The following is a 15,794-nucleotide window of genomic DNA, read 5'->3' on the forward strand; positions in this document are numbered from 1 at the left end:
GAGTGTACTAGGGCTGGGCTTGTTTTTCTTATTATGCAATTTCTTTTTGAGCAGAATTATGCAAACCACAGTCTCTCTCTGGGAAAACAGAAGAAGCCAAACTACTGGAGGTTTCTGGCCAAAAAGCAAACTTGTTCTTAAATTGTTCTGAAGATTTGAAATGTTAACATTTCAGTTATCCTGATTTGCAAAGACAGAATCATCAAAATTAGAAGAAAAAGACTTCACTGGTTACCTAAACTTAAATTCTATGAAAAGATGGTTACTTACCTTTGTAACTGTTGTTCTTCAAGATGTGTTGCTCATATCCATTCCAGTTAGGTGTGCGTGTGCCGCGTGCATGTTCATCGGAAGATTTTTACCCTAGCAACACTTGGTGTGTCGGCTGGGCACCCCCTGGAGTGGCGCTGCCATGGTGCTGGATATATACCCCTGCCGACCCAACTGCCCCTCAGTTCCTTCTTGCCAGCTACTCCAACAGTGGGGAAGGCGGGAGGGTTTGGAATGGATATGAGCAACACATCTCGAAGAACAACAGTTCCAAAGGTGAGTAACAGTCTTTTCTTCTTCGAGTGCTTGCTCATATCCATTCCAGTTAGGTGATTCCCAAGCCTTACCTAGGCGGTGGGGTCGGAGTGAGAGGTGGCAGAATGTAAAACTGCTGAGCCAAAGGCTGCATCATCTCTTGACTGTTGAAACAGAGATAATGCGAAGCAAAGGTGTGGACCGAGGACCAGGTAGCTGTGCGACATATCTCCTGGATAGGTACACGAGCCAGGAAGGTGGCAGATGAAGCCTGAGCCCTGATAGAATGCGTGGTGATGTGGCTTGGAGAAATATGAGCCAAATCATAGCAAGTGCGGATGCACGCCAGCACCCAAGATGAGATCCTTGGAAACAGGGTAGGCCTTTCATTCAGTCTGCTACCGCGACAAAGAGTTGGGGCGTTTTACAAAACAGTTTTGTCCACTCAATATAAAATGCGAGCGCTCTACAGACGTCCAGGGAGTGCAATTGTTGCTCCCATCGCGTTGAGTGTGGCTTTGGGAAGAAGACTGGGAGAAAGATGTACTGGTTAACATGAAAGGCCGAAACTACCTTAGGGAGGAAAGCCAGGTGCGGTCGCAACTGCACCTTGTTTTTGTGGAACACAGCGTATGGCAGATCCACCGTAAGAGCCCTAAGCTCAGAGACTCGTCTGGCCGATGTAATGGCTACAAGGAAAGCTGTCTTCCAAGACAGGTATAGCAGCGAGCAGGTTGCTAATGGCTCGAATGCGGCAGACATAAGTCTGGTTAAAACCAGGTTGAGGTCCCAGGTCGGAGCTGGGCGGCGTACTTGAGGGTATAAGCGCTCCAAGCCCTTGAGGAACCTCGAAGCCATAGGGTGTGAGAACACAGAACGACCACCTTCGCCTGGGTGGAAGGTAGAGATGGCTGCCAAATGTACCCTCGGTGATGATACTGCTAGGCCCTGCTGTTTGAGAGACCAGAGGTAGTCCAAATAGAGGGGATCGAGACCTCAGTGGGAGTAAGATTAAGCGTTTCGCACCAGCAGGAGAAACGCTTACACTCGGCCAAGTACGTTGACCGGGTGGAAAGCTTGCTGCTACCCAGGAGAACTTGTCGTACTGATTCAGAGCAACGTAACTCTGACTGGTTTAGCCACGCAGCAGCCATGCCATGAGGTGAAGAGCCTGCAGGTCCAGGTGGCGAAGCCTGCTGTGGTCCTGAGTTATGAGGTCTGGGTGCAGTGGCGGGGTAATTGGGTTGGCTATCGACAGGTCGAGCAACGTGGTGTACCAGTGCTGCCTGGGCCACGCTGGAGCAATCATGATGATGCGCACTCTGTCCCTGAGCAGTTTCAGCAGGACCTTGTGAACCAGTGGGAATGGTGGAAAGGCATAAAGGAGCTGGCTCTTCCACGGCATCAGGAAAGCGTCCGAGATCAATCCTGGGGAGAGACCTTGGAAGGAGCAGAACATCTGGCATTTCCTGTTCTCGCGGGAAGCGAACAGATCTATCTGGGGAAATCCCCACTTCTGGAAAACAGACTGCATAATATCCAGGTGGATCGACCACTCGTGAGACAGGAAAGACCTGCTGAGTCGATCCGCCAGGGTGTTCCGAAAGCCTGGGAGAAAGGACGCTACCAGATCTATCGAGTGGACTATGCAAAAGTCCCAGAGTTGGATGGCCTCCTGACAAAGCGGGGAGGACCGTGTCCCTCCCTGTTTGTTTATGTAGTACATGGCCGTCATGTTGTCTCTAAACACTGAGACACAACGGCCTCGCAACTGTTGCTGGAATGCCTGGCACGCCAGGCAGACTGCTCTCAGCTCTCGGACATTTATGTGTAATGCCAGCTCCTGAGAAGACGAAAGGCTTTGAGTACGAAGGTGACCGAGGTAAGCAACCCAGCTGAGAGATGACGCGTCTGTCATCAGGGACATTGAGGGCTGGGGCGGATGGAACGGCATCCCTGCACACACCAGGGAGGGAGTTAGCCACCATTCTAGGGGGCCTAGGGTGCTCAAGGGAATAGTGACTATCGTGTCTATCAGGTCCCTGCCTGGGCAGTATACTGAGTTGAGCCAAACTTGGAGAGGATGGAGGCGGAACCTGGCGTGTTTGGTTACAAATGTGCAGGCAGCCATGTGACCCAGGAGACCGAGACAAGTGCGACTCGAGGTCATCGGGAAATTCTGTAGACCTCGGATGATTGTTGCCATTGCCTGAAACCGCGGCTGTGGTAAGCAGGCTCTGGCTAGATTGGAGTCCAGGATAGCTCCTATGAAGTCTAACCTCTGTGTGGGAACCAGAGTGGACTTTTCTATATTGATCATCACGCCTAGACGTGTGAATAGGTCCTTGACGATGCCCACATGCTGAGTGACTTGTGTCTCGGAGGCGTCTCGGATGAGCCAATCGTCCAGATACAGAAAAACGTGTATCCGATGTTGGTGGAGGTAGGCGGCGACTACGGCCATACACTTTGTAAATACTCTTGGGGCTGTAGAAAGGCCAAATGGCAGGACCGTAAACTGGAAGTGCTGACGGTTGGCTACAAAGCGGAGGTATCTCCTGTGTGGAGGAAAGATGGCGATGTGAAAGTACGCGTCCTTCATATCGAGGGCAGCATACCAGTCTCCAGGATCCAAGGACGGGATAATGGTCCCCAGGGATACCATGTGGAACTTCAACTTTATCATAAACTGGTTGAGTCCTCGCAGTTCTAGGATAGGTCTGAGACCTCCCTTCGACTTGGGGATTAGGAAATAACGGGAGTAAAACTCCTTGCCCCTTTCGTCCATCGGTACCTCCTCTATGGCTTGTCAAAGTTAGAATCAGGACTCACAATTTGTCAGACCACTCTGTTTTATTAGCGCAGCGCTCCGACAATAACACCCAGATAACGTGAGTGGCCATGCAAGACCCAAACAGATAAAAGAGTGGGAATTGGACAAAAGGACAAAGAAAGCAAAATGGTAAAATTCACCTGGGGCACAGCATGCACATCCTACTTCCTTACTAACTCTTATCGACCTAAGGCTAATACTTCACCAATTGCCCTTAAACGGTGCAATTGTTCTATGTTAATGTCTGTATTCCTGACACCTGGATTGCAGCATTCCAACAATTTTGCTTAAAGGTACAGACAGCATTTCTTTAATCCTTTCTATTTTTACAATATAATTCATTCTACTTTCACAGGCTCCTATGGCGAGGAGCTTCTGCACCTCTTGTAAGAGGAATTGCTCGTAAGAGGGATCCCTGAAGAGGTTCGGGGTTGGAGGGTGGGAGGGCGGAGTTGAAATAAATTGGAGGTGGTATCCATACTCCACCGCGTGTAGGACACAGTGATCTGAAGTTAACTGGGACCACGCCGGGAGGAAGTAGAAGAGATGGTTGGAGAAGGAAGGAGAGGGATCCTGGCCTGCAACAGATACGCTGCCCTCGGGTGCACCTTCAAAAGTTCGTCTTTGGTCCCGGTGGTGGTTGCGAGGGACCTTGATTTTGGCCCCCTTGAGGTCCTGATGGTTGTCTGCGACCACCTCGGCCGCGCCGCCTGCCAAAGTCCTGTCTTTGTCTAAGCACAGAGTATGGGCAGTGAGGCTGGGGACAGAAAGGCCTGCGTTGGGTCACCGGCGTATGCATGCCGAGAGAGAGCATTATGACACTGTTGTCCTTCAGGCTTTGCAGTCTGGGGTCAGTCTTTTCCGAGAAGAGGCCTTTACCATCAAATGGCAAGTCCTGAATGGTATACTGCAGCTCCAGTGGGAGGTTTGAAACCTGAAGCCATGAGATGCGCCTCATGGCAACATCCAAGGCCAGAGTCCTGGCTGCTGAGTCTGCTGCATCCAACGAGGCCTGGAGGGAAGTCCTGGCCACCTTTTTCCCTTCCTCCAAGAGGGCAGCGAACTCTTGGCGGGAGTCTTGAAGGAGAAGCTCCGTAAACTTACCCACCACCACCCAGATGTTATAATTATAGCGGCTAAGCAAGGCTTGTTGATTTGTCACCCGGAGCTGTAGGGCCCCTGCCGAGTACACCTTGCGGCCCAGTAGGTCCATTCGCCTAGCCTCCTTCGATTTCGGGGCTGGGGCCTGCTGGCCGTGGTGTTCCCTCTCATTAACGAACTGGACGACTAGTGAGCAGGGAGGAGAATGGACATACAAATACTCATACCCTTTAGAGGGCACCATATATTTATGCTTGACTCCCCTGGCCGCAGGAGGGATAGAGGCTGGGGATTGCCATGTAGTATCGGCATTGGCCTGGATGGTCCGAATAAACGGTAGGGCCACTCTAGTGGGGGCATCCGCCGATAGAATGTCCACTACCGGGTCCTCTACCCCCGGGACCTTCTCCACCTGGAGGTTCATATTGAGTGCTACCCTCCTTAGGAGGTTCTGATGCCTCTCAGGTTGATTGGAGGAGGGCCCGAGGAGGATGTTCCTGCCACCGCCTCATCTGGAGAAGAGGAAGAGGAGATGCCGGTGATGAGCGGGTCCTGTGTGGCCTGTTGCTCTTGGGTGATCTCCTGCTCCAGAGGAACCTGGGAGTCCAGTGGGTGAACTGAGGCTTCCTCTGCAGCAGTCGGAGGGGGACGGCTAACCGTCGCCTCTGGCACTCGGTGCTCTGATGAGACAGAGCAGGACGGAACTACTGGTACTCTTTGGGCCTGGTGGTATGCCCAAGATGTCCAGAAAGACCACTGATGGGATCCTTGGTCCTAGGCCTGGGTCTCTTGGAAGACTCTAGTGGGCAATCAGAATCGCGGTCCTGAGCATAAGAGCTGTCGATGTGGGACGACACTGATGCATGTCTGGATGGCCATGGAGGTGCTGAAAAGCCCTGTGTAAAGTCTCTGTCTCTAGCGGACCTTGCCCTACTCAACACTGGGGACCAGTACCGGGAGGCATAACGGTACCAGGAACGAGATCGGGACCTGCGACCGGAGCGGTGCCGGGAGGTCGACCGAGATCTCGATGTTCGACATCGGGAGCGGCTATGGGAGTCACGGTGCCTGGAGCAGTGCCAGGAGCTGGAACGGTGCCGAGAGTAGTGGGCCGGCGAACAGGATACCAACCAGTGCCGCGAGTGCGACCGGTACCGAGGAGGAGAATGGTACCGGGACTGCGAGCGGCGTCAGGAGCGGGAGCGCCAACGGGACCTGGAACATCTGCAGGACCGTGATCGTGAATGGTGCCGCTCTGCTGTGCTGACAGAGGATGGTCTTATCAAGGCAGGCTTGCCGATAGACTGTATTACCCGCATCGACGGTGCCGGGAGTTGCGGCAGCGTCAACTCTGCCATGGCAATCATTTCCCTCGCCGTTGAGAATGTCTCCGGCGTGGAGGGAACAGTAAGCTCAACCACAGCGCATGCTGGGGAGCTGTCAGGCACCGGACTCGACGGCACTCGTGGGACCGGAATTGACGGTGCCGATGTCATCGGTGCCGCCGCAGGTGTCAGTGCCAGGCAATCCTACTTAAACGAGCTCTCTGGCTGCGGTGCAGGTAGCATGGAAGCAGCAGGAATCTTAGGCTTTCTCGACCTCGGGGAGAGGGAGTGGTGCCAAGTCGACTTCGGTGCCGGTGTGGTCCGGTGCCGAGGAGGTGCTTCTGCCCGCCAAATGACCAGCGCTTAGTGCCGAAGGCGGAAGGGTAAGAGCCGCCTCCATGAGAAGCTGCTTTAGCTGAAAGTCCCACTCCTTTTTTGTTCTTGGCTTAAAAGCCTTGCAAATGTGACACTTATCTGTCAGGTGAGATTCCCCGAGGCACTTAAGGCAGGAGTCGTGTGGATCTCCTGTCGGCATCGGCTTATGACAGGCCAAGCACAGTGTGAAACCTGGTGAACCGGGCATGGGCCCCGGCACCAGGTGTGGGGAAGGGGCTAATCCCCAAACCCCTCTTAATTATAGACTAACTATGAACAATAAAAATTAACTACAAATACATAACTTTGAACTATATACACAACAAAATAACTAGAGAACTAGGAGTAGCTAGGGAGGTGGAGATCAGTAAAACCGCACTCCACTGTTCCAACGACCGACACGGGCGGTAAGAAGGAACTGAGGGGCGGTTAGGTCGGCAGGGGTATATATCCGGCGACATGGCGGCACCACTCCAGGGCGTGCCCAGCCGACCTACCGAGTGTTGCTAGGGTAAAAATCTTCCGAGGAACGTGCACGTGGCACGCGCACACCTAACTGAAATGGATATGAGCAAGCACTCGAAGAAGAACCTAAGAATATAATGCAAAATGTTCCTTGCACTATGTTTGCTAGTGCTTTAATCACTCTGCTTTGAGGGGTCCAAACAGTGAGGGGCTGCCACTACTCCCTCAGAACGCTAGCTTAAGAACTCTCCTTGTCAGAAAGAGTCTCCTGATGCTCCTCTTAGTTCAAACACTTGCAGGTGATAACCCTGTCACCTCTTAGGGCAGTGTGTGGAGTATAGGTGCTGCATGCCCAGCTAGCACAGGTATAAAATAGCGGTTTAGATGGTGAGTCACTGCCTAGGCAAGTTAGAGTGACCGACAGCCCTCAACCCTAGGGTGTAAACTGTACACAGCACTCTACAGAACCAAGCAATGCCCTTCCCCCCATCTTCACTGATATTTTTAGCAGTGTAGTGGCCCCACTGCTTCCCTGCTGCTGGAGCCTTTCCTCACGGTGCTCCCCTGCCCCCATCGCCCGCTGGAGCCTTTCACTGCTTCATGTAGCTACTACCCACTGCAGTGAGTGTGGACACAGCCTGCTTTTAACTGAGGTGTGTAGCTATATGTAACCTATATGCCACCACAGGTGTGGGCAAGTGTATACAAGGTCTCAGATGTGTTATTCAGCTAAACACTATGTATTAAACTCTTTTAATCTTTCCTTATGAGCTGATCTCAATGCCCGACTCTGTGAAGTAATGCCACTATGCATTCAGCTCAAAATCCTGTGTTTCAGATTATTCCCCCAGATGTATAAAGAAAATACTTTTCCAAGTTGGAGCTTATTTTTTTGTTTCCTGCTCAAATTTCTAAATTCCATAGGTCTCTTTTCACAGTCATCAAGGGTGTTTAAGGCAATTCTCAATTTAGGATTTTTTGCAAATTGTATTAAGCATGCTATTTCTGGATTATTAATGAAAATTTTAAATTAGACTAAAACTGACTCTGTAAAACCCCCAAACACCTCTTCCTTTAGATATGGTCCTTCAGCCAGTTTTCAGTCTACGTGATATTCATATCCAGGCCAATTTGAATTGATTTTGTGAGGCTTTATCGGACAACGCATCTTGTTTTAGTAAATCCAGATATGTGTGGTCCCTTCAACCACTGTAAATTGGCAATCTGCCTGTGAAGCAGGGTGCAATGCTATTTTCAATTATTTCTCCAGAATATGCAACTGAATCAATGCCCCCAAAGCTCTAATTCTAGGTGAGATATCACTGGCAGGAAAGATGTAATAAAATGTTGACTTTGATATATCCCTGAATCAGCCATTGGTCCTGCCTCTGTGCAGGGGGCTGGATGAGATGACTTCTCAAGGTCCCTTCCAGACCTGCATTTCTATGATCTGGGGCAATCTATGAGCAGCACAGTGTCTATTTCAGTACCTGCCCATCATAATCAAATGTTTAGGTACTCTGAAATGTTCGCTTACAACATTATTTTTATTTATAAGATCTTGCTGATTTACAAGAAATATGTAAGGTCCTTGGCTGGGATGGCTTAAATCTAAAGGCCAGGCACAGATAAAGTAAGATGCACTAGCACATTGTTTCTCAGCTGATAGTTTACTGCCCTGCTCACTCCAGGGGTTCACAAAAGGCAGTCAAAGAGGGTTGCAAGAAATTGAAAAATGTATTATAATCTAAAGCAAATTAAATCTTGTTACTCTTCTCCAGGTACACCTTTATCCTTCCAGGTCAAGTGTTCTCTGTCTATCTCTGAAACACACACAATAATAAATGTTACGGGCTTACACTGTACTCTTTTATAGCAAAGGTAAGAGTGTTGTGAAAATGTTTCCAGTAAGAGGATCATCACCCGGAAAAGGTTAAGGAACTGTCCTAGGAGAACCAAAGGAAGTGTTAGTGTTCTGACTGCTACTGTACTTTCAGACAAACATAATGTCATTTGGGAAGATATGTTTAAAAGTTTACTCTGCTCAGAAATTGATCTAGACCAAAACTGGTCTGGATAACATCCACAATGGGTTCATCTCTCCTTTTGGTCCAGTCACCAAAAGCTGCCTACTCGGATCTCTCAGTCCTTGAGCCCAGGATTGTAGCATCCCAAATGTCTGGAGCAGAGCAAACATCATCCAAGAAATGATCAGTAACCAAAGCTTCAACCTGCCAGTTATGGGGGGAAAAATCAATCTCCTTAAACATCTCCCCAGTGGCCTTCCACCAGAGTCAGCGCTGCCTCCCCTTTTGTTCAATATATGTACTTACAACTTTCCTGAAGGTTGCAGGCTGGAAATTATGTGTATACTGATGACGTCTGTATTACTGACACCTGAAAATGGTTTCCATAGGATTCAAGGGGATCTCAGCCAAGCCATGGATGCTTTTTTTTTTTTTTCCTGTAAATTGTGGGAAGCCAGGTGGGTTTAAATAAAAATAATCCCACGATTCCACTGTCTTTATTCCATGCTTCCTTTCCGAGCTGGCTCATGGCATTTCAAATTACCATCAGCCAGCATGGGCCCAACAATGCTCCACATCACTATGGTGACAAGCAAGAATATACACAATCTGCTTGGGCTGTATGACCCTACTTAGAGCCAGTTGAATCTGGTATTGGAAGCCACCTGTCACGCCACTGAGCAGTTGATGCTGACACAGGAGACTGTTCTATGGGATGCTCTGCATCAGTGGCAATAGGATGAGGTAGAAGAATAGGAGGATACTGAGCTGTTGGAACAAAAGGACCTCCTGGATCACCTACACAGCATTCAGTGCCATTTCTGGGTCTGAGAAGCTATCATGGATTGGTGGGAGAGGATTATTCTGCATAGCTAGATCACCCAACTGTGGCAAGAGAACTTCAGGGTTACCTTTTTGAAGATCTGAGGACAGAGAAGAAAAGTTGAATTTCAGAGGTGTTTTAAAGGTTTGTAAAGGGAATTATCAAGCCTATACACTTGACAACCTACCATATAAGAACTGGGAACACTGAATATAACCCTCCTTCATCTCCTCACACTCGTCCACAGCAGTTTCTATATCACTTATAGTTGAAGCAAAAATTGCTGCCCCGGATTCTACAGGTCAGGCCCCAAAGCGCCAGTGACATCATACCAATATACTCATGGAGAAGCTGGTCACCCCTGAATGTTATCAATCAGTAGCCAAAAAATTCCAAGTGGGAAGATCGACTGTTGGGGTCATTGTCCTGCAGATCTGCTGTAGCATTGATAAGGTATTGTCTAACCAGGTCATGAACCTGAGTAATTCTCAGGAGATCATTGATGGCTTTGCACACATGGGGTTCCCAAACTTTATTGGTGCAACTCATTGTACCACCACCACCACCCCTGCCTGATGCAGAATTTATAAACAGAAAAAGGTATTTCTTCAGGGTGCCGCAAGGACTGATGGACCACTCCGGCAGGCTTACAGACATAAATGCAGGGTTATCTGGAACAGTCCACAATGTTCAGCTCTTTTGGCACTAAGGGTATGTCTGCACTATGAAATTAGGTCAATTTAATAGAAGTCAATTTTTTAGAAATCAATTTGATACAGTCAATTGTGTGTGTCCCCACTAAGCACATTAAGTCGGTGGTGTGCATCCACAGTACTGAGGCTAGCGTTGACTTTCAGAGCGTTGCACTGTGGTAGCTATCCCACAGTTCCCGCAGTCTCTGCTGCCCAGTGGAATTCTGGGTTGGGCTCCCAATGCCTGATGGGGCAAAAACATTGTTGTGGGTGATTCTGGGTACATGTCATCAGCCCCACCTCCCTCCCTCCATGAAAGCAACTGCAAAAAATTGTTTCTCGCCTTTTTTCCTGGGTTACCCATGCAGATGACATACCACAGCAAGCATGGAGCCCGCTCAGCTTACTGTCACCATATGTCTCCTGGGTGCTGCTGGCAGACGCGGTACTGCAGTGCTACACAGCAGCATCCCCTTGCCTTGCCTTGCAGATGGCAGACGGTACAATACGACTGCTAGCTGTTGTCGTTGTCCCATTGATACTCGTGGCCGACCTCAGTTAGGTTCATTGGGGACGCCTGGGCAGACATGGGTGCTCCTGGCCGGCCTCCGTGAGGTCAGTCAGGGACATCTGGACAAAAATGGGAATGACTCCAGGTCATTCTCTTCTTTAAGTTTCATCTAATGGAGATTCAGTCCTGCCTGGAATATCATGCCAACTGGAGGCTTCTGCCTCAGGCTGTTCTCCCAGTCGGCAGCACCACCTGGTCGCACCTACCCCAGCCTACCCCTTGCTCCCATGGTTCATGAAGCCTGCATAGTAGTAAGAAGCAGTTCAACTATAGGCTGAGCAAGTGCATAATGGTGGTAGAATGTGCCTTTGGATGTTTAAAAGCTTGTTGGTGCAGTTTACTGAAATGGTTAAACCTCAGCGAAACCAATATTCCCATCGTTATTACTGCTTGCTTTGTGCTCCACAATATCTGTGAGAGTAAGGAGGAGATGTTTATGGTGGGGTGGGAGGTTGAGGTAAATCACCTGGCTGCTGATTATGCGCAGCCAGACACCAGTGCAGTTAGAAAAGCACAGCAGGGCGCGCGGTGCATCAGAGAACCTTTGAAAACCAGTTTCATGATTGGCCAGGCTGTTGTGTATTTGGTTGTCATGGTTTTTGTTCCTATGGCAACTGAGTTAGATTATTAGGGGATAGCCTAGCCAGCTTCGGTCGGTTAGGCGAGCTTTGTGTCTGTAAATAAATGGTAGTTTTGTTAGCTGTCTGCTGTCTGGCCTCAAATGATTTCTTCCTAAACCGGCTGCCCCCAAGGATATAACAAGTGGCGACGATGGATGGGATTTCGGTGCTGCTCCAGTATCAGAAGAAAGTAGAAGTCAAGGTAAAGAACAAACAAACAAAAAAAACTGCTTGTTTGCACTGACTGTGAAAGTGAAACTAAAAATCATGGCTACTCTGACCAGGCCACTGGAACCTTTGATGAGAATATAGTGCAGTGGCATGTGCATACTGAGCATTTTGAGCTTTTTGTTATTGCAAATGACATTACAGAAGCGAAAAAGGTGCCAATATTCTTAAGTGTTGTAGAGGCTAGAACCTACTCCCTGCTATGCAGCTTACTACACCCGGTTAAGCCTGAGACTAAATCTTACAGTGACATCATGGAAATCCTGGGGTCCCATTTTTCCCCAAAACCACTGGTAATTGCTGAAAGATATCGGTTCCACAAAAGAGACCAAAAAGAAGATGGAACAATTGTACAATTTGTAGCAATTTTAAAAAAGCTAGCAGAACACTGTGAATTTAAAGAGATGTTAAATGATGCCCTGCGTGACAGGTTAGTGTGTGGCCTGTACAGTGAAGCTATACGGAAGCGCCTACTGACAGAGGCTCACCTTACATTACAGAAGGCTGTTGATACTGCTGTCTCCATGGAACTGGCTACAAGGGAGGTGCAATACATCGGTGCATCTCCTAGCGTGCAAAACGTGTCACAAGAACCTACCCACAAAACTGTGCAGAGTTAAGAATGTTACCGCTGTGGTAAGCCAGGTCACCAGGCATTAGAATGCTGCTGTAAGGACCTGGTGTGCCGACACTGTGGCAAAAAGGGACACACTGAGTGTGCCTGTAAACAAAAGAAAAAGAGGCCTGTGGTCTGGCTGACAAAAAGAGGAACCCTGCATACCCTAGAGCAGACCCAGGATGACCAAGGTGACACCTCAGCGCAAGAGGAAGTGTCACTGCATGTTTTTTCTTTGGCGGTGGGCTCACATGAATACTGGGTAACCCCGTTGTTGGATGGCAAACCTATACGCATGGAACTGGACACCGGTGCAGCCATCTCGCTGGTCTCCGAGACTGTGTATAAAGAAAAGCTACAGCATCTTCCACTTAAGGCAACAAAAACTGTTCTGAAAACGTATACGGGAGAAGCTGTGCCCATGTTGGGCACTATTGATGTTAAGGTGGAGCTCAATGGACAGGCTGCTAAATTGCCACTGTTTGTGGTGAGAGGTAACTACCCAGCCTTAATGGGTAGGTCCTTAGCTTGGGAAGATTCAGCTGAACTGGGCAGAAGTGCACTGGATGTCTAAAGAAGAAACCAGTCTAACCCCTATACTAAGGAAACATGTTGCTGTTTTTGGAGATGATTTGAGAAGTATGAAGGGAATCACTGTGACATTGAACATTAAACCTGACAGTCCACCAAAATATCTGAAAGCCCGAACTGTGCCATATGCCATCAGGCCAAAAGTTGAAGCAGACTTGGAATGCCTGGTCACCAATGGAGTCCTAATACCAGTTACCCATAGCTCATGGGCCACTCCTATCGTTCCAATAGTGAAGAAAGATGGTTCTCTCTGGATTTGGGGTGATTTTAAAGTCACTGTCAACCCAGTGTTGTGTGCAGAGCAATACCCGCTTCCCCGCATCAATGACCTCTTCGCAGACCTGGCTGGGGGACAAAAGTTCAATAAGATTGATCTGAGTCAAGCATATTTACAGATGCACATCGATGAAAAGTCCCAAGAGCTGTTGACTATTGTGACTCATAAGGGGCTTTATCGATACTGTCGCCTACCCTTCTGAATAACTTCTGCTCCCGCCCTGTTCCAGAGGGCTATGGACCAGATCTTGTGTGGCTTGTCAGGAGTTCAGTGCTATCTGGATGATATCCTGGTCACTGGAAGGAATGAAGAGGATCACTTAAAAAACTTAGAGGCTACCCTACAAAGACTGGAAGAGTATGGCCTATGACTTCGCAAAGACAAGTGTGAATTCTTCAAGCCTTCTGTTGAATATTTGGGACACATCATTGATTCTGCAGATCTTCATAAGGCCCCTGCAAAAGTTAAAGCTATTGTGGAGGCTCCCCCACCTCGAAATGTAAGCCAGCTGCGCTCGTTTCTATGACTACTGAACTATTATGGAAAGTTCATCTCACAGTTAGCCACACTGCTAAAACCACTTCATGAGCTCCTGGGGCAGAACAAGGCCTGGAAGTGGACTGAAGCCTGTGATGTTGCATTTAACAAAGCTAAGGATGCATTGCTAAATTCTGAAGTTCTAACACACTTTGATCCATCCTTACCCCTACAATTGGCCTGCGATGCCTCCCCTTATGGAGTGGGAGCAGTCGTGTCACACATTATGCCTTCGGGAGAAGAGAGACCTATTGCTTTTGCTTCACGCACTCTAAGCAAAGCAGAAACTAACTACGCCCAAATCGAACGTGAGGCATTAGGAACTGTTTTTGGAATTCGGAAGTTTCATCAGTACCTGTTTGGGCGAAAGTTTACTCTTCTCACAGACCATCGACCTCTAACATCAATTTTTGGACCCTACACAGGCATTCCCCCATTAGCTGCTAGTCGTATGCAACGCTGGGCATTGTTACTTTCAGCACACACATATAAAATCAAATATCGGAAATCCACTCTGCATGGCAATGCAGATGGCCTCTCAAGGTTGCCTTTGCCGGTCAAACATCAAGATAGTGCCCAAAAGGAAATCATCTACTTTGAACAGGTAGAGAATACACCCATCACTGCTACTCAGATAAAGAAGGCAACTCGCGTTGACCCAGTATTGTCTCAAGTTATGGACCTGGTGATGCATGGAAAATCTTGACAAACCTCTCCGGTCTCACCCGACCTTGTTACCTACATGTCCAGGAGGACAGAGTTATCGGTCCAATCTGGTTGTTTGTTGTGGGGGAGATGTGTCATTACTCCACCACCACTGAGATCACAGATGTTAGAATAGCTACATTCCAGTCACTGTGGAATAGTGCACATGAAGGAAATTGCATGAAGCTATTTTTGGTGGCCTGGTTTGGACAGTGCTATTGAAAAGAAGGCAAACGCTTGTATATCATGTCAGGGTGTGAGGAATGCACCCCAGTGGGCACCCCTACACCCATGGGACTGGCCTGAAAACCTGTGGCAACGTATTCATATTGACTTTGCTGGCCCCCTTGAAGGAAGCATGTTCTTGGTGGCAGTAGATGCTCATTCTAAATGGCCAGAAGTCTCTATAATGCAGTCCACTACTGCAGAGAGTACTAACCAAAAACTACAGGAACTCTTTAGTCGTTTCGGTCTGCCAAAACAACTTGTGAGCGACAACGGACCACAGTTCGTCTCTCAGGAGCTTCAAAATTATATGAAGACAAATGGGATACACCACATCACATCAGCACCATATCATCCATCCACCAACGAGATTAGCTGAAAGATTTGTGCAGACAATGAAACACGCTTGAAATCAGCAAGGGAACAACACTCCATTCAGAAGTGTCTGGATACCTTCTTACTTTCCTACAGAAACACACCTCATGCTACGACCCAGGCATCCCCAGCCTTTCTAATGATAGGACGACAGCTGCGCACTTGCTTTGATCTGCTGAAACCTTCTGAACCCCGACAAATTGTGCAACATCAGCAGCAATATCAAGTCATCAGACAGGCATCCAGAGCAAAAGACCGAACCTTTAGCCTGGGACAGCCAGTTTTGGCTTGGAATTATACTTCCAGAGCTAAATGGGTCCCTGCCACGATCATCACTCGAACAGGACCTGTTTCCTACACAGTCTGGACTGCAGAGAATCTTACCTGGCAGTGACATGTAGATCAGCTGTTGCCAGGTCATGCCAGTCCTCAGGATACATCTGCAGTTGAGTGGTCTGACTTCACCTCTTCTGGTGAGACACCGAATCACGAATCACCTGTTCCTGACTGTTCTCCTCCATTACTGCTGGTGGCTGAGATACCCCTTTGCCCAGCACGAGCTGATACCACCTCCTCACCTGTTCGTGCTGCGGACCCTGAGCCCATGGTACTTTCGGGTGCAACAACACCAGAAGTTTGCCATAATCCACGTAGAAACAGAAGGCCTCCTCATCGGCTGGATCTTTAGCTAGGGCAAACCCACGGTTATGGGGCAAGATAATCCCCAGGGTTTAGCCAGGAATGGAGGCAGTCTACCCTCCTTCTCTAGTTCTTATTGGGGGGGAGGAATATGTTGTGTATTTGGTTGTCATGGTTTTTGTTCCTATGGCAACTGAGTTAGATTATTAGCAGATAGCCCAGCCAGCTTTGGCCGGTTAGGCGA

The 15,794-nt window shown here is 48.7% G+C and overlaps 1 protein-coding gene across 1 annotated transcript in view; it reads right to left on the minus strand.

The window, feature by feature from the left end:
- The window catches only part of ESR1 (estrogen receptor 1), a 311,043-nt gene extending 295,680 nt beyond the window's left edge, over window positions 1-15,363 (minus strand). Inside the window, exon 1 of the mRNA XM_050951601.1 lies at window positions 15,296-15,363. Coding sequence (XP_050807558.1) covers window positions 15,296-15,332 — 37 coding nt within the window. The 5' untranslated portion in view covers window positions 15,333-15,363. The remainder of the gene's footprint in view (window positions 1-15,295) is intronic.
- Window positions 15,364-15,794: the final 431 nt, after the last annotated feature.

Source organism: Gopherus flavomarginatus, chromosome 4, assembly GCF_025201925.1.
Source record: "Gopherus flavomarginatus isolate rGopFla2 chromosome 4, rGopFla2.mat.asm, whole genome shotgun sequence".
Taxonomy (NCBI): domain Eukaryota; kingdom Metazoa; phylum Chordata; order Testudines; family Testudinidae; genus Gopherus; species Gopherus flavomarginatus.